General features: G+C 45.4%; 1 protein-coding gene across 1 annotated transcript; it reads right to left on the minus strand.

The window, feature by feature from the left end:
* Positions 1–9,341: 9,341 nt before the first annotated feature.
* On the minus strand, positions 9,342–10,907 carry FOXI2 (forkhead box I2; the record flags this gene model as incomplete). Its single annotated transcript, XM_080912401.1, has 2 exons — positions 9,342–9,775; positions 10,403–10,907. 2 exons carry the CDS (start codon positions 10,905–10,907, stop codon positions 9,342–9,344), a joined length of 939 nt encoding a protein of 312 aa, XP_080768527.1.
* Between the last annotated feature and the right edge of the window lie 8,748 nt (positions 10,908–19,655).

The following is a 19,655-nucleotide window of genomic DNA, read 5'->3' on the forward strand; positions in this document are numbered from 1 at the left end:
CTCCATCCTCTAAACCCATCATCCACCCCTGCATCTGTTGAAACTGCCTGTTTCTCCCTAGGTGTCCACTGAGAAATGAGCAGGTCAAGAGAGGGTACTACGGAGAAGTAGTTCATTCTTGAGGACATCTGCGCTTCCTTTGCCTTTCTCACCTGTGCTGTGGATCCTCCCGTTCTCTTCATTTTTCAAAGCCAACATTTGGCTTTGGGGATCGTCCCTATCAATGTCTGTTTCATGAGTCTCTTCTTATGAATTTTCTTCCTTATTTAAAGCCATTTTTCTTTTCCTTCCCCCACATTCCCTTTCTCCTTTTTTGTTTTGGAATAGAGTTTTATTAATAGTCCAAGTTGGCTTCAAAGTCAGGCTCCTCTTCTCCCAGCCTCCTCGGTGTGGGGATTAAAAGTATGTTACTGTGTACCCAGCATCTACTTAGTGTAGAATCTAATGGAGCTGGGGAGATGGCTCAGAGGTTAAGAGCACTTGCTGCTTTTACAGAGGACCTGAGTTCCTAGCATCTATATGAAGGCTCACAACAGTCTATAATTCCCATGTCAGGAGATCCAACAACCTCTTCTGACTTCCAGGCACTGTATGCATGTGGTATAAACATATACAAGCTAGAAAAAAACCATCCCTCCCCATAAAAAAACCCCAAAGCTCATACATAATAAAATTTAAAAGTCTTTGTTTTTTTTTAACAAAATAAATCATATCAGTTTTTCTTCTTTTTAGGTGGTTGATTTGCTAGATAGATAAAAGTGTGTTCAAATTGCTTACCCTATAAATATATTCATTTTATTTACTTCTTTAAGCTTTTCTTCATTCCTTGGGAATTATTGTGTGTTCCTGATAGTCAACTATTTTTATCACTGTTGATCTCTGTCTTTGCCATATTAACGTGTCTACATTAAGTTATATTTTAAAGTTAATATTGCTATAGCTTTTCAAATGCTTGAAATGTGCCTGCTAGGTCTTTTTATGTGCCTTTCGATTTTCTTTGAGGTTTTATTCCATGCATATTTCTTCTTGACAGCCTACTAGGTGGGAAATACAAACACTAGATCCTCTGGCTTAAGAAAAGAATGTATATCCTACATCTGTTATCATGACCACTGTGCATTTGCATGTCTTTCTCTGGGGTTGCTCTTAACTCTTCACCTTCTTCTTTTTTATATCCCAGCCGGTCAGAGATCAGCAATTTCATTCTGATAGCATTTGGTAATCTCTGGTAAACATCTTAGGCTTTGGGGGCCAAAGGCCAAAAGCAGTGATGTCTCATGATTCCCATTTGACAACAGAGAGACAAATTTCCACAGCAGAGTTTGTCTGCTGTGTTTTTGTTGTTGTGTTAAAATCCTAGTCTGGAATGGCTTGGTATGGTATGGTGATGCATCCTTGTAATCTCAGCACTTGAGGGAATGAGTCTGGAGACATGCCATAAGTTCAAGGCCAGCCTGGGTTATATAATAAGAGCCCATTTAAGAAAGAAATAGTAACTAATCACATATAATAATAAAAACAGTACCGAGGACAAAAAGCTTATCATCTGGAATCGATTTGTTTTCTCCGTGCCCTTTCTGGCCACAATTCTTTGATTCCTGCACTCAGACTTGACTTAATCAGTAAATGGCCTTTACTGATAAGAGAACCCCTTAAAACATTGTTGGTGGAGGCTTCATTTTCGGTTTTGTGCTCTTGTGAAGACAGTCTGTTTTGCCGAGACAGTTTCGGTTAATTTGTTTTCCCCATCATGGCTCCCATGAGGCATAAACAACCATGTCTTAAAATGTACAAGAGAGAGCAGTGAGCTGAATATAAAAAAGAGCACATTCTATACATACCTGAGAGTTTCACAGCAAACCTCACGATTGTCTACAGTTAACATACACTAAGACTGCAAATTACAAATTTGATTTTTTTCTCTTCTCTTTGACATGTAGGATTTATCTGGGTTATAGAAAAATAGATAGGACACATCTATGCATGTGACCCTGATGATGCTGCGATATGGGTGACCAAGTCCTGCCCCCTTCGGTTTGCAGTGTGTAGCCACAGAAAAGCCACACTGGTTTTATCCAGCTTCTCAACTCTGTCTATTGAACAGAGGCAATCATATCTCAACAACTGAGCAAGCCAACCCTCAGTAAAACCACATTTATGGATTCTGAAATTTTAATTTTATGTCATGGAATAGTCTTCTTCATTTGAGTTTCTCCAGCTGGTAAGCATCATGAAAATAATCCAATGATAAACTGGAGAAATAACTTTATATTATGTCCTGATAGATTCATTTCTTTTGGAAACCATAGATTATATTCATTTAGTAGTCTTGTTTAAATTCTAAAGTCCTGCTTACTAAAGTAGAGTTAATTTTTAAAGGATTAATTGTTTTATATGTATGACTGTTTTGCCTGTGTGTATATATGTGAACCTCTTGTGTGTCTGATGCCCATGGCAGTCAGAAGAGGGCATTAATATTGGTTCTTCCAATGCTGGGAAATGAACTGGGGTCCTCTACAACAGCAATAAATACTCTTAACTTCTGAGCTATCCCTCTATTCCCTAAACTAAAGTTATAGAACAAAACCCCAAATATAACCATATTTATATTTCAATTCACCCTTTCTGGATTGTTCTATGTCTGTTCAACTATGCACTTATATTCATTCCCATCTCATGGAGCTGGTCTTTGTAAAAGCCGGCACAGTCATCTAAATGCTCTCGGTGAAGTTTTAGTGGGTCCAAGCACATGGCATTTCCTGACTACTTCCAGTTAGTGTATAAACAGGCAATGCAGACAGTGGGGGACAAGGGACTTTAGGTCAGACAAAGAAGGCTTTAAATTTGTCCCGCTGCCCTCAGGATGTCATTAAATTCTGTGAACCACAAGTTTGTCATTTCTAAGGCTGGGCTGGCAACACTCGTCTCTTACTACCGTGCACGGCTGTCCCAATGCCGCAGCTCGTAGTAGAGACTACATGGAGTTTGCTATTACTCTGACTTCACACAGTCCTGACTGGTGCTTTGCCGTGAGGTTATCTGGGTGCCCGGTACAAGACCCCTGTTCTGAACTGTGCCTTTGAACAGGTAGGAAGACTGTAGGGGAGTTCACCCAGTCTTTCTCAGGAGGGCATCTGCAGCACATGTGACTCTCCATGTACCTAACCCCAAAAAACCCTAACCCTTCTTAAAAGGCCACAGAGTCATGATTAGCCTGGTGGCTGCAGAACAGGATGGTACAACCCCACAAAGACTCCTTGTCATTCAGGTATGTGAAGAGCCATTTTCTCTGTGGACTCCCCATTAAACTGTCAAAGAGGCACTGGGTTTGCTGTGCGGATCAGCCCTCATGAAATCATCAGAGCTTAAGAGTAAGCTCCCTCTGAGCAGGTCGGCAAGTGGAAGCACCCGTATATATTCCTCGTTATCTGAAAATCTATGGCTCTTTTCTGGTCTAGATCTCATTTCCGTCTTCTGCTTGAGATGGAGGCACACAGTGTGTGTGCTAACAGACTCACAGTTGGAGCCCAGCAATTGGAATACCCTTGCAAAAAAGAGAAGTCCTATCTTGTTAGGAAAATATTGCACTGGTACAAGTTCTTTCTCATGATGCTTACATTTTGCTCATGTACTAAACCTATTAGCCAGGGCACCAGAGGGGGGGGGGAGTAAGAAGACTAAAAGAGAAGCCAAAATTTATTTCTAGATTATTATGCAACCAACAATTCTTTTAAAACTTTTTTAAAAAATTTCTTTCTTTTTTTGTTATATTGTTAAAACATCAGGACAAATAAGTTTTTTTTTTTTTACCTTCCAGTTAAAAAATACACAATTCACAACATACAGGCTTTTCACCCTAGACTTTAAAATGAAGAAATCAGATAAAGCAATGTATGCCAAAGAACAAAACAGCTAAGTGTGTGGTTTTCAGGACTCCTGAAACTAAAACCTCTCATTAAAGTATTCATTCTACTGACTCCGGAGTCCATCCTCCCCTGGGATCTGCCCGTAGGCTCCTTGTTGTCAAGTGGTCTCAGTCGGGGCAGGTGAGTTTCAGTCAAAGGTCCAGGCTGCTTGGCTCAGGTGTTGACACTAATAGGTGCCTCAGGCAGCTCCCAGCCACTGGTGCGTGCAGGAGTGAGGGTCTCTGGGAGTGGGTGATGGATTGGGGAGCCATTAAAGGCTTGGGGACAAGCACTTCCAGAGGGCATAAAACTGAGCTTTTACTCATGCATCCCATTTGTCTCCCACTCAGTAATTGAGCCAAGTGAGAGCCCATGAAAGATCCCAGCAGTGGGACAATGTAGTGTCTTCAAGTCCTTGCTGCCTATGTGGGAGCTAAGGCTGGTCTTCTTGGATAAGGAGATGGGGATCAGAAGCATGGGGTAGAGGATGGGGTGGTCTGGAAAAATGCTTCAAGGGGAGATATGCACGTCTGGTTAATCACTAAGGTGAGAGAGACCACAGAGGGGATACCCTAAATATTCCATGACAAAGCAGACACCTTCATGCATGGCTGCTTCTGTGTTTGCACTGGAGCACACGAACCCAAGATCTAACCAGATCATACTGACCCTGTCAACTTTAGCTCTGCCCTCGCTCTATCTCAGATCTGTGTCCTAGAATGGCACCCAAACCCTAACACAGGGCGCTCAGCTGCAGGGGCGTCCAAGGTTGTATCTGGATCACATCTGGGTCACTGAGGTCCAGTAAGATTGTCTTCTGTAAGGGGACTCAGAGTCTGGGATGGAAGAGTGTATGGGACACACTGGGTACAGGGGTGCTTTGCTCTCCATTCACTCATTCAGTCATTCATTCAACAATTACCAGCTGCCCAGGTTGCCTTTACAGTGCAGATATTGACTTTGGGGAAAGGACAAAGGAGAGCCAGGGAAGTTGGGTGCAGAGAAGAAGCTAAGTTTCTTGGGACTTAGCTCAGTATTTGCTGTGATCCCCCACCTCAAAATGCTGTGTTGGTATCATGGGAACAAGCATGCTCTCCTGAGACTTGAGAATGTAAGGAAACAATGCACTTTAAACATCAGTAACACTCTTGACACTCTGGTGTTAGTGTGTCTGGTGGATGAATGGGGGACCCTAATCTTTAGGAAAGAACACAGGCTTCATTTGTTCAGTCTTGAGGCAGGGATAGAAGTCTCGTGTGCGAAAGTCTAATTTAGTATAGCATTCGTTTATTATCTTCAGAGAAAGGGTAAAGCTTTCGGTGGACTGTGTTCAGAAGTTACAAAGCTGGCCAATGGGAGCAGTTTCTGCATTGCAGAGGGCTTGGCCTCAATGATACTGCTTAACATGCTGGGACTCAAGGCTCTCAGTGTTTCAGCTCATGGATGCAGAGAAGCCCCAGTGGAGTTCTACCCTAGAAAGCTTGGATCCAGTTCCATAGATGACAGGTCTCCCAACAAGAGGACAGGTCTTCAGTTAAACTCAGCATATGCTGCTGTGGGGAGGGGAACAAAGCAGACACACACTAGCTAGGGTACACATGCCTATACCCAAACCTTGAGGTTAGGGAGAGGGAGCCGAGCATGGAACACAGGTGGTGCAGCTAGTCAGTGCAATCGCTCTGGAGCCAAATAACTTCCATCCAGCCTGTGCTGGGGCTGCTCTTCATCTTTGTCCTAACCATGGGGAGGAGGCTCTTGCAGGGCAGCAACTGGCACATACCAGTTTTGGCTAGACTGACAAAGATAGATTCTCAGTTGGTCCTCCAAAAAAAAAAAGAAGTATTGGCTGAATCACATTTTCTAAACTTGTGGTACTCAAATTCTGCTCTATTCTGTAATGTTTCTGTGATTTTCACCCATCTTGGTCCAGTTCTCAATGCAAGCATGGCCTTCTCAGAGTATTGTCTGAAGACATCATGGGTAGAAGGAGTGTAATGAGTGAATTTTCCTTTGAGGATTCTGGCTGGGACAGTTCTCTATTAGTGTGTGTGTGTGTGTGTGTGTGTGTGTGTGTGTGTGTGTGTGTGTGCGCAGAGGGAGAGAGAGAGAGAGAGAGAAGAAAAGCAAAAGAAAAAGAGGATCAAAAAAAAGAACTAGGCAAGGTGTCTGTAATCCCAGCATTCAGGCAGCCTGAGTGGGCTCTCTCTCTCTCTCTCTCTCTCTCTCTCTCTCTCTCTCTCTCTCTCTCTCTCTCTCTCTTTCTCACATAGAGTAAAGCAGGATATGTTGGAAAGTGTTAGTGTTAAACCCCTTCAAAACAAAAAGGAAGGAAGGGAGGAAGGAAGGAAGGGAGGAAGGGAGGAAGGGAGGAGGGAGAGAGGAAGGAAGGGGGGAAGGGAGGAGGGAGGGAGGAAGGGAGGAAGGAAGGAAGGAAGGAAGGAAGGAAGGAAGGAAGGAAGACCCACAACAGAAGCTATGGTCATCACAGACACACTCCATGTTTATTTGACATGTGAAATGAGAACTCACATCTTGAAGTCAAGAGCTCCCTCTCACTTTCTCAAACACGCTGAAGGAACATTGGGGTTCCTTGGGAATATCTATTTTAGATTGGAGATTTTTTTCCTCACTCAGTGACCAATTCATATCTAGGGAGATTATGGCTCATGCTATTAGTTATGCCCTTTGGCTTTTAAAATCCCAAGACTATTATGACTTAGTTGGTGGTGGTCAGAATTCCAAATAACCCAATGTGCAGGCATTTTGAATTGACATTTCCCTCTTAATTTGAACCTTGTTTCTGTGTTTGAAATGGTTCAGTTGCATTTAGCTGTCTTTTCAGATGAAGAACTAGGTGTCCAGTAGGACACCATCATTTGCTGTGACATCTTATGCTGTGGGCTCACAGTTACCTTAAAATGTTGGCATTTTATGTAAGTTACACCATTTCAAAGGCAACAAAGAGGGGGAGAAGCGGGGCATAAGTACCATGACGGGGTCTTTAGCAACATGCTCTTTGCCTTGCCAGTGACACCCTGGTTTATTCATGTGCAGCTTTAGAGAGAAGGTCAAGCTCGCCCAGTCTGCTTTGTTTGGTTTCTGGTTTTGCTTTCAGCAGAGTTTTCCTCTACGAAAATAGTCCTTTGAGATGCTGGAGTTGGTAGCACCAGCACCTGTGAGTGCCTCCCCTGCAAATATTCACCCAGACACGTGGACTGTCTTCGAGAAAGAATAGATTCTGTTTGACTTTTGACACCACCACTTTCCAAATATCCACTTTCCAATATCCATTACTACTTGTGTGGTGTGTGTGTGTGTGTGTGTGTGTGTGTGTGTGTGTGTGAGAGAGAGAGAGAGAGAGAGAGAGAGAGAGAGAGAGAGGGAGGGAGACAGAGACAGAGACAGAAAGACAGAGAGAGATGGAGAGTGAAAAAGACAGAGAGAAGGGGTGAGGGAGAGAGAGAGAGTATTCTTGTGACAGTGTCAGATGTAGCCCAGGCTTGCCTCAAGTTCACTATGTAGCTAAGGCTGACCTTGATTTTTTTTGTCTCTGACTCTTTTTGTTTGTTTGTTTGTTTATTTGTTTGTTTTGTTTCTGAATCTTAAGTGCTAGAATTACATTCATTTGTAACCACACTCTACTGGAGTATTTTAAATTATGTTTTTCTCATAGAGAGCTCATCTGATATACCATTACTTGTTAGTACTATATAACTTTGAATGACCAATCCATCTTTAAGTACCCCGAACTGGCATTTAGGCAAACAAAACACTGGAAAAAAGATGTTTTCCCCTCTCAATTTTAATAGAAAATCTAGCATTAGAAGCAAAAAATAAACACAACTTCCCATGATGCAACTGTCACACAGCCATGACACCGTATAGTATCCAATTTTGTGGAAGCCCTGATGTAAGTTGCATTGTATTTCTTCTTGTTGCAGCTAGTTATTTTTTTTCCTTTCTAATGTTCATGCAAAGACAGAGTGTAATGTGGGATGTTCCTTTTTAGTGTGCCATTCTACTAAAACAGGCTCCTAAATCCAAAACCCCTTTTATTTATCTTTCCAATAACTTATATTCTCCTGAATTTTAAAAAATCGAATTCCTTTTGGAGAGAGTACGGGTTGACTGCAAGCTTGGCTAAGCAACACCAAGGCCACCCACTCAAGCACACAGGTCACCTTTTCATGGTAGCCACTGAGATAACACAGCACCCAGCAACCTGGAGCCAGGGCTCTTGCTGTTCCTCTCCAGGACACTGCAGGTTCAGAGGACCATGGTTCTCCCAGTGGGCAGATCTGGGATAAGCCAAGGCAAACCTGCCATGTTGGTGCAAGTGGGCCGGTCTCACTAAAAGGGCAAGGCTGATGTGGCTTAAGAGTTTGTTTGCTCCCTGCTCTCTTCCAGGAAAAGTACTTCTCCTATCTGTCCTGGAGTAGTGTGCCTATGAATCCCTGTCTCCAGGGTCCATATTCCCAGAGAATGCCAGATGACACAAAGATTCATGACAGATAGCTGGGACTTCAAGGAGCTCCAGAAAGCACAGAGATCCAAATAATTTTGAGTTCCCTGCCAGTCGCTGTGAATATGAACAGGGCCTGGAAAGATTCTGCTTGTCTGAGAGCAGCCACAGTAATGCGGAAGGTAGGCATAGACAGACACCCAAAACACCTGTTTCAGGTGAGCTTTAGTGAAGTGTGGGCGGTGGTGGTGATGGTGGTGGTGATGGTGGTGGGGGTGGGGGTGGGAGTAGTGGTCAGGTAAGGCAAACCCAAAGCTATCCAGGGATTCCTAGGTGCCAGCCCCTCTGTGGTCTGGGGACAGTGAGGTTCTGTAAGAAGGGCACTAATAATGCCAGAAGGACAGTGACAGGGGAGGGGGCTGGTGTCTCCAGGTACCCATCTCTGTTGAAACTGCTCTTTCCGACCTCCCAGATTTGGAAAGATCCCCTTTCTATGCAGCCTAAACACAAAAGTCCTGGACTCCCCTCAGTGTGCAATCTCATGAGGGTGGGAAGCAGCCACCAGTCCTCACCTCAGGGTTGCTGCACCCCTACCCCATTTCTCAGCTGCCCCAAAACAGGTGGGCCAGAGACGGGAGCCAATCACAGAAGGGCCCTCTGGATGCTCTTGCAGCTCATCTTCCTCCCATCCTCTTACCAGCTGCAAGACATCTGTCTGGAACCTGGAGACCTCCAGACTTCTTTAGGAACCTATTGCCCTTTAAGAAGGCCCTCTGGGCTCTCTGTCAGAAGTGTATAAGAAGAGGGTATATTCCGCCTGGTTGATGGGTACCCAGCAAGCTGTACCTGCCTCAGCCAGTCCACACAAAGCTCTGCCATTTCCTATGCAGCACCCGTGGGGCTCCCAGGAGAGACTGATTCAGGACCTGAGCTCAGTGTTGGAACAGAGTACCTAGCTAGTCCCCAGCCTTTCTTCAAACTTCAGTCCCATCCCGACTGTAGATGAGGTGCCCCACCCTAAAGCCAGTAGCCCCTGTCTGATAGGCTGGAGCGAAGCCCTGGGAGGTGTTAGGAATCTGAGGACCATGGGCAGCCAAGGTTGGTGGCCTTCGCAAAGAAAAGTCTTGGGCCAGTCCATCAGGGAGAGTGCTAAAGCCGCAGGCCAGGGCTCCTAAGGCCTTGGAGAAGCTGGAGAGGCAAGTCGCAGCTTCTGGTGCTGGCGGGGATGGCGAGGTCTGCGGGTCCTGGGAAGCCAAGCTACGGGGCTCCAGTGCAGCTCCCTCCGGCCTGCTGGCTCCGGGCACAGCTGCCTCACTAGTCTCCCCTCTCCGCCTCCTCTTCCTTCGGAAGTTCCCGTTGTCGAACATTTTCTCGCAGTTTGGGTCCAGCGTCCAATAATTACCTTTTCCTGCAGAGGAAGGTAGTTCAGAAAGTCCTGTATTGCACTGGTCCCTGCAAAGGGTCCTGAGCGCTTTTCCTCCCAAGCCTTGAGGGTTCACTTTGTGTTGGGAATGGGCCTCCACAATCGGACTGCAAGAATTGAGTGTACCAGAAAGACCCAGCCATAGACCCTTGAAATATCCAAGCAAATCAAGTTGGAGGCTGGAGAGACTGCCCAAGAGATCTGATCTGGGCTCAGACAGTAGAGCCCAGCTCACCACATCTGGCCTCTGTGTGGGATCCAAAGCTCTCCAGAGGCACATCACTCCTTAGCCTGCCCAGATCTTAAAAGGTGGTTCTATTTCATTTTACAGGGAGGTGTTTCAAGGTCCAGAGACCTTAAACTCCCAAGGCTACTCACTCAGTTGACTATCTCTAAGTAGGTCTCAAGCAGACTACCAGAGAACATAGAGCTGGAAACTAAGACCTGAAAACTCTGCAGCCATCTGGGAAACTGTCCTTGCCTAAAACGTCTTCCCCCACTCCCAGCCCCCGCCCCCGTGTCACCCCACCAGAGCTCTCTGGTTTGCGACAGCGCGTTCCCCCCAGGGTCGCTTCCACCCCAGCTGTCCCGGGCACATGTGCTGCTGTTTACCTGGGTCGTTCTCATCTCGGGGCACCTTCTTGAAGCAGTCATTGAGCGACAGGTTGTGGCGGATGGAGTTCTGCCAGCCCGCCTTGCTGCGCTTGTAGAAGGGGAAGTTGCCCGCCACATACTGGTAGATCTGGCTGAGCGTCAACCTGCGCAGCGGCGCGCTTTGGATGGCCATGGCGATGAGCGCCGAGTAGGAGTAGGGGGGCCTTACCAGCCTCAGCAGCTCCTGCTGTCCCGATAGGCTCAGCCACGCGAGATCGGTGCCCGCGAGACCGCCCGAAGCGCCGCCGAGAAGCGAACCCGGCATGGCGAGGGCCGCTGCAGCATAGGATGCAGCCGGTCCTGGTCCCGCCGTGTAGGGCGCCGGGCTAAGCGCGGGCGAGTTCACCCACAGGCGCCGGCCAGATCCCAGATCCGCGCGACCATAGCTCGGGGGATGCGCGATGGCCCGGGGTAGGCTGTGAGGGACTGAGCAGGAGCCCAGGCCATCGCAGAACCCAGCCATATCCAGCTCTCCTCCGGCCTGGGCCGGTGCAGTTGGCTCCGTGCCGAAGCTCATGGGTGCTCCATTCACCCAGCAAGGTTTCCCTCACACTCCTAACCTGGGTTCTTTAAATGCCACTGGGGGAGGAGGGGGCACTGGGTGAGAATATCCTAGGTGGTGAGTCTCCTCCCTTGTCACCTTGGTGGAGTGAAGTCCATGTCCCCGCCCTCCCTCGGGTCAGTTTTCAGCCCCGCCCTGGGACACCCAGACAAACAGTCCTGGAACTCTCCCAGGGTACCTAGGTCCCTCTGGGTTCAGAGTCCTTCAAGGCCTGAAGTGTTCCTGAGGATGAGTACTCAAAAGTTTTCTCAGATCCCAGCTCCTAAGGCTAGGGAGCTCTGCTCTCAGCACTGGCCCGGTTTGCCCACCTCAGATCCAAATTGAGAGCAATTGTCATGCGCATAAGTTCCTATTGAAGTCCTTGGGTGTCAAGAAGAGGCCTCAAGAAGAGGTATAGAGAGAGCGTTGTCTGGAGTCCTGCCCCATACCAGAAGGCAGCCTGGTTCATTTCACTGGAAATCCCAGAAATCTCCTGCCCAAGGAATCCTGATTTTCAGATGCTGGAAGAGTCTGGGCCCTTACTTGATGTGTTTGTCGTATAGCCTGGACACCTAGTACAAGCAGCAGTGGCAAAGGCCTTCCTGGGCATTCCCTGAAGAACTTATAAAACTGACGTCTTCCTTGCAGTTGTGCCAGCCGCTATTCCTCCCTCCCTCTGTTTGCTGAGGAACAAGGCTGCAGGCTTTCCTAGTTGTCAGACTCTGGGCTTCTCTCCTGTCCCAGATCCTGGTTCACCAGCACATTCAGTTTCCCAGATGCCCTTGTCTTAGGTATCATGGGGGCTCAGCAACAAATAAGGGTATGGCTGTGGCGCAGAGTGGTACAGTCCCAGCTAGGGTGTCTCCGAATCGTTTACTGAGGCCAACTGACTGGAGAGACAGGATTTCTGGCACAGAAGAAATAAGAGGGTGGGGAGGGGTGGGTACCACTGTGGGTCCCATCATCCCCCAAATTATCGTCTCCAGTATGAGAGACCAAACTGTTGAAATTGGGCTGACCTAGGGACCCTTCCTGGTTACCACAGCAACTTGATTTGTTGGTTAATAAAGGGAAAGGTTCGATCCGGCCTGGCTTTTGGCTGAGGAGGTGTCTGCTGGTTGGGACAGTAGTTTGGCCTGTCCTTGAAATGAAGGACTTCTGTGCTGTAATGATAAATAGACACCATGTGACACCATCAGTGAATGAGGCAGTTTGGCAGGTGCAGGAGGAGGTGAGATTCCGTCTAGCGCAAATGTGGCCTCTGTACCTTAGGAAGACATTGGTAAAGTAAGGAGAGGTAGTGGCCAGCCAGTGACAAAAGCAGCCTGGAATTGACTCATGAGGCCTCTCTAGCCAGACTGTGGCCCTGCCTCCATTCCCCAGATGGCTGGTTGGGGGAGCAAGTACCCTCATATACCTCTGATACTACTAACCCTCTCCAACACACACCACACACACACACACACACACACACACACACACACACACACTCACACTCAGGGAGGGGAAGAGGAGGGGCAGGGATAGAGACAGATAGAGACAGAGGGACCCAGTGAGAGAGCTTCCCCTCCCTCCCTGGCTTCTCAAGAGGTGTTATATATTGCATTTCCCTAAATAGCACCCAATGCCACCAGCCTCTCTATTGGACCATTTCTACCAGGTGCTCACAATTTTAAACATGTTCTCTGTGGGTTTAAAGAGAACTTTAGTAACCACCTTTTGAGGGGAGTTTCTTTCCACCAGCAAATGTGGTAGGGTTCTCCACAATGTCAGCAAAGGGGCACCCACCCCCTTCCTTAACCTGTCACTGGTTTGGGACCTTTCTCCACCTGCTGGAATTTTGCTGTAGATGAGGAAGCATCTTCTAACAGTCTGAGTATCACAAGATAGCATCACAGAGGCTGTGGCTCTGCCTCAGCCACATGGTCCCCAAGACAGTCCATTATGAGAGCCACAGCCAGACAGTGGGGTCATGTGAATTTATCTTTAAGAATTCACCTGCTTTCTCTGGTTTCTCTGTTGAGAGGTGTCTGTCAGGAACGTGGCTGTTCCTTAAGGAGGTTTTGATGATCCAAGGTATTAATCGGAGAAGACGTTTGCCTCACACTGTGATGTGAGAGGGAAGTTTTGTTTTAACCACAGTTGACTGTAATATAAGTAAAATGCTGCAGTCCTCGGAGAACATGTCACTGGCACAGAGACAGGCTAACAAACCAATGGAGTGCAATGGAGAGATGGGCTCACCCATGTACAGCCAGCTGACTTTCCATAATGAGCCGAAGAGGGTACATCAGGAAAAAGGGTCACGTTTCCAATAAACAGTGCTGGGAGAAACTCATATCTACATGCAGAAGGAGGCTTGACTCTCATCTGTCAAAAGTTGACTTTTAAACGATCAAAGGCTAAAGCATGAGACATGGAACAACGGAACTGTAGGTGAAAAACACAAAATCCTCCAGGAAAGAGTACATCCTTCTAAAAAACAATCCTTAAATCATGCACACAAAAGCAAAAAAAGGCAAACCAGATTGTGTTTCACTGAAAAGCTTCTGCACAGTAATGTCATAAGCTACTGAATGAAAGAGAGTGTTTGTGAGTCGTGTGTCTGAAAGGGGGGATGATAAATATCTGGAATAGACAAGGAACTCCAAACTCAACAGCAAGTAATAATAACCCGGTCCAAAACGGACAATAAACTCAAATGCCTAAATTCTTTCTTCAAAAGATAGTGTGCGGACAGACAACAGGTATACAAAGATACCCGACACTAACAGCCACCAGAATGATGCAAATCAGAACAGCACAATGAGACAGCAACAAACGAAAGGAAGACTAGCTGTCATCATGGAGGTAAGAGATAACCGGTGTGCTGAGGAAGTAGATAACAGGAAACCCTTCAACACTCTTGGGGAAAGTGCACATTGATGCAACCTTTGTGAAGAACATTCCAGGGGATCCTTAAAAAAAGATAACTAGATAACTGCGTATAGTTCATCAATCTTCCCAGTATGTGTTCACCAAGAAGCTAAATAGTCACTACCACAGCCACATTTATTGTGGCTCTATTCACAATAGCCAAAAAATAAGAGTGCAAGCTTGCAGCAACAAATAAGATGTGGTATGTACACACAATGAAATACTCTAAACACATAAAAGAAGGAATATACCATTTATGACAACATGCTGGACTGGAGGTCAGGTTCAATAAAATGAGCAGAGCACAGAAAGATAAGCACTGTATGATGCTGCTCATGTATAGGATGCAGAAGTCTTGGCCTCATAGAAATTGAGAGACAAATGGTGCTTAACAAGAGGCTGAGAGTCTACCATGGAAACTAAAGTGCAGGGAGAGATAGGGGTAAGAAGTCTTGGGTGCTAGGATGCAGTGAGCAAGGTGACCACAGATAGAAGTTGTGAACTATTTCCAGAAGTAGAAGAAGGAATTTGGGATGTTTTTTATCATGAAGGAGCAGAGGAGGAGAAGAAGGAGGAGGAGAAGGAGAAGGGAGGAGAAGAAGGAGGGAGGGGAGGAGGAGGAGGAGAAGGAGAAGAAGGAGGAGGAGGAGGAGGATAAGGAGGGAAGGAGGAAGAGGAGGAGGAGGAGGAGAAGGAGGAGGAGGAGGAGAGGAGAAGGAGGAGAAGGAGGAGGGAGAAGGAGGAGGAGAAGGAGGAGGGAGAAGGAGGAGGAGGAGGAGGAGGAGGAAAAAGGAGAAAATATGATGAGTACTTGACAAACTACATGGGTGAATCTGTGTATTTAAACATGACCCCATGATTCCTTGTAGTATGTGCAATTTTGGCTATGTGGACTAGTTAAAAATAAAGTTAAAACCGTTCCCCTGGGTTGGGGGACATACACACAGTTCTGAGAGTCAATTCAGTGTGAAGTTTTAAGAGCATGTTGAGTAGTCTCTTGCAATGCAAACAAATAGAGGATAGCCTTTCTCTTTGCAGGTACTTGTCTTTACAGATTCTTTCTGTTGAGGCTTTAACTCATGAACACTGTGGGCTCTAGGACCTCCAAGATCAAGTAAACCTTCCTGTAACAAACATTACAATTTGTACTAAATTTTTTATCCCCCCTTCTCTGATGGTCCAGCCTGCTGCCTGCCTTTAGAGTGATAGCTTTCTCAGCTTTCAACAGACTGGACCACAAAATGACTTCCAGTGGACAGAGTACAGTAATTTTTGGGAAAATGTTTTAACACCTGAATCATCTTTGAAGAACCCCGATGAGAATTTTTCAAAGAGAAAAATAAGTCTAAAAGAGAACTCACAGGGCTGAGATCATGCCCTAGTGAGTGTCAGGGCAGGAAAACAGCCCTAGGCCATTTTCTAATCTCTGACCCTTTTGAAGTGACCCCATATACCTTGTGGACAGTACCTACCTTCCAGACATCTACCACCAAACACAAGCTCACCTATAGGTGTGCTCACACCTGTACCCACACCCACACCTGCAGCTGCACCCATGACTGTGCCCACAACTACACCCACACCTACAGATGCACCACTCCTGCAGCTGCACTCAAACCTTCAGCTGCACCTGCACCTGTAATCACACCTACACCCACACCTGTACCTACACCTGCACCCACATGTGCCTACACTTGTACCCACACCTGCTAATGCCCCATGCCTACAGCTGCACCCACACCTGTTGCTGCTATTATAACTCCTCTTTTACCGGCCAAGCCTCTCCTGTGGGCAGCAGTGGTGTGCAGCACAGAGACACTGAGGTGTGTGGCTCTGTGGCCTGTGCTTCTACTTAGGCTTCTCAGCCATTAGAGATTCAGTTGGAGGAACTTTATCACGTGAGGCATGTCACTGGGGAAGGAGGAGTGTCTTGTTCTGTCTTTTATCTCCTGTCTACCACGAGATGAATATAGTTTCTTTCTCCCCACTCCCATGCCGCTCCTACTACCATTATGTATGGCATTATGCCTGAGCTTGAGCTTGTGGAGCCAAAAACAAAGATGTGTTGAAAGCCCTGAAACTGTGAACTAAGATAAGTCTTTCCTTTTCTAAGCTTTTGTCTTAAGTAATGATGATACAAAAGTAATATGCTCAGTTAAACATTTGACTGTTTATGCACGTTAAACTCTATTCCAAATACGCTATTATCTATCTATCTATCTATCTTATCTATCTATCTATCTATCTATCTATCTATCTATCCATCCATCCATCCATCCATCCATCCATCCATCCATCCATCCATCTATCTATCTATCTATCTATCTATCTATCTATCTATCTTTTATCTGTCACTAGGGACTGAACTCAGGACCTTTCATGTGCTAGGAAGACATTCTATACCTCTGGCCTAAGCACACACATCCTTGATATAAAACTGAAGAATGAGTTTGCATCTGATGCATTTTTCTCTCAACTTCCTTTTACTGGGGGAAGCACTGGCCAGGATTTAAGTATAGCTCGTTTAATTAATTTCAAGACTTGTTTTGCTTTTTGTGTATTTTAACTTTTATTCTAAAATAAAAAATCTCAAACATAAAATTAAGACATAAAAAGTACTGCTACTTAATTTTTGTTTTATTCTGTAGCAATCAGTATTCATCAAAAACAAAACCTTTATGTTTTCAGATCAGAGTCCTGTGCCTTAAGTTCTAGAACAGTCCCTGCCTCCCATTCCTGGCATTGTATATAAACTTATATAAACTCTGGGACAAATTCTGTACATTGAGTGTGGAGAGAGGCCCACATTTGAGCCTGTCCGGTGACATATTTCTAAGACTCCTGCATCCCACAAATGCTGGAAGCCAGGGCTGATAAAGCTGCCCTGAGAGGTAGCATGAAAGCTGCTAATGTTTGTCACACAGAAAAGCACAGGCCGCAGTACAAGAGGCTGGGAACCTGCTGTGAAGAGGCTTCTTCCACAATGGCCATGGCCAAGGCCTCAGTGCACTTCATAACCCTAGGGGGTGGGTGTGTCACCCTGCTTTGGGATTGTTCACTGTGTATCAACCTTTCTCAAGTTAGAAAAAAAACTGTTGGCTGACAAGGGCATGAAGCTTGCATTTTGTATTTCAGTTGTGGTGAGAAAATAGGGTTTTGAGGGAAATTAGAATGATGTAGGTACAATTAGTGAGTCATGGTCAGTGGGTCTTTGGTGTACCTAACCTGTGGACTTTTCATCTTCCTGACGCCTCTGAAGTTCTGTTTGAGTTAAGGTGGTTTCAGTCCTTATGCTGAGGAGAGATGTGATGCTGTGAGGCTGAGGCTGGACCACTGTCCCTGACATGGAGCTTGGCCTGGAATTTTGGGGGTGATGGCAACTGGGCCCCAAGATGGTGCGTGGACTTTTACAATTCCAGTCCACAGGAAGTCTTCCCATATGAACTGCTGCTGGCTTTGTCCTCAAGCGGTGGTCTCTGACTGAATCAGCCACCCCACCAGGAGTTACAAAGTGGAAGTTTTAATCTGCCATTTCTCTACCATCCGTTAACTGACAAGTCTCTACTTAAAAAAACTATCAGCGAAGCGAATATGACAATTCTCTCGACTCGTCTGAACTACAGCTCCTAGATGATCTTCACAGGACTCTTTCCCTTATTGAATAGTTTTATTATAATTTCTTTGGAGGTAAGATGTTTTTCAGCAGTCCAGGCTGGCTTCACACTTACTGTGTAGCCCAGGCTGGTTTTGAATTTGGCAATCTTCCTGCATCTACTTCTGAGAACTGGGATGACAGCGTGGCGTCACCTGGCATTTATTTCCCAAGTGTCAGAGGACGATGACAATGATAATGATGGCAATGGTGGTGATTTGGACAGGGTCTCATTGTATAGTATTGGCTGGTCTGTAACTTGCTATGTGGAAGAGACTGGACTAGAACTCACAGAGATTCAAATGCTTTTGCTCTCTGGGAGTAAAGGTATGCATCACCATGCTCAGGCAATTCTTACAAGCAATGCACTCACAAAAGTCAGTTAAGTCACTGCTAATTTCATATTATTGCTTCTACCTCTCTCTCATTGCCATTATTAATCTTTATATGTTTACTGTTTCAATATATTGCAATTAAATGATTTTTATATTTTTCAAAAGCAGTCTTGGGTTTTTTCATAGGCCTAGGGTTTTAGTATAAGGTCCTGGCTCTTTTTCCACTGAAGCATTAATACAAAACCAAAATATAGAGGTGGGGAGAGGGCTTGTTTTCCTTGGAAGAAGTAACCTCTGAAGTTAATATACTTTTGATTTAAATCAAATGCTTAGAGTTTTTTTTATTTTTTAATCAACGTTTACTCTACACTTGAAGCTAGATAAATTGGTTGCTAATAAGGTCACCATAATTCCTACTTGTTTTATTAGATAAGTAGACGAACGTTAGCATTAACAGGATACTAAATGAGGCTTAGATATCTTCTGTACACACACACACACACACACACACACACACACTAACTTATACCCCAAGAGTCATGCATTGCTGAAACCATGCCCAGAACCTGTAGCTTTTTCATGGGTGGGTCTATTTCTCTGCATGACTCACTACAGCAATGGCTCCTGGTCAGGTTCACCTTTCTCCACTTCACTTATGCTCACAGCTTTGAATTGGCTGAGAAGTTAGAATACATGGTAATATATTCTATGTATCTACACAGGTAATTCACCTTTGCAGATTTTTCTTTCCTGTATATATTTACTAATTAGGTATGATGGAATTACTTAGACATTTAGAGTTATGAAAAACCTAGAAATCAGCAAAGGACACAGGCAGGAGACAAGGGTATTTGCAGGTAGCGAGCTGTCCTAAAGTCTGAGTAGACTGAAAAAGGAAATAGTGGGCAAAAGATCCAGTTCACTCAGGTACAATTGGTTGTGTTAACTATTGCCTGTGTGATCTGGGATGCCTTATCTCGGCCTCTCAGTTTCTTCCTCTTTAGATTGGCAAGAGGAATCAGCTCCCAGGGCTCAGCCTCAAACCCAGGATCAATGTGTGAATTTGATCTCTGGAGCTGGACGGGGGGCAGTGTTATAATGCAGTTAAGTAGGAGCTTTCAAAAGTTGCATTGCATGTTCTTTGTTCAGAACAACAAATGAGAAACCGAGTCTGGAAAGAGAGAGGCTACCTTCCTTACACTCCAGACTTAGTCAAGAGGGACCTCTTTCCTCCAGGGAGCTTCTTGCCTGTGATTATGTGGTTGTGCCGCCATCTAGTGGTAAATAACAGTCTGCTTGGATAAGGGATGTGATAACTGACAAAATTAAGGGTGTATGAAGAATTCATAGACATTAAAAAAGATATCTTTGAATCAAATTTATCTTAAATATATAACCTTTCTTCTCTGGACTTAGCTAATTAAAAGTAAAAAAAACCCACAGAACAAAGTTGTTTGTTACAAAGTTTTCTTTAGTATTTGTTTCTTAAAACTTGAATATTAATTTTTGTGACATGTGTGTTGATATTTTGAACACAGTGTAGTACAGCAGTTAATCATAGGGCTCGGGGTTGGCCAGTTCACACCAGCACAGACAGGACAGGAGGTCCCATCCACCCTTCTTAGCACTCAAAGAACCGGGCTGGCCACAGCATCTTGAATTCTGCACTTGCTGCTTCTCTACCTTGAAGTTTCACCCAAAAACACTCATGAAGGTACAAGCTGTGACCAGAGAGCAGGGGACACTCTGAAGTTCTGGCACATTATT

Source organism: Micromys minutus (genome assembly GCF_963924665.1).
Source record: "Micromys minutus genome assembly, chromosome: 2".
NCBI classification, from domain to species: domain Eukaryota; kingdom Metazoa; phylum Chordata; class Mammalia; order Rodentia; family Muridae; genus Micromys; species Micromys minutus.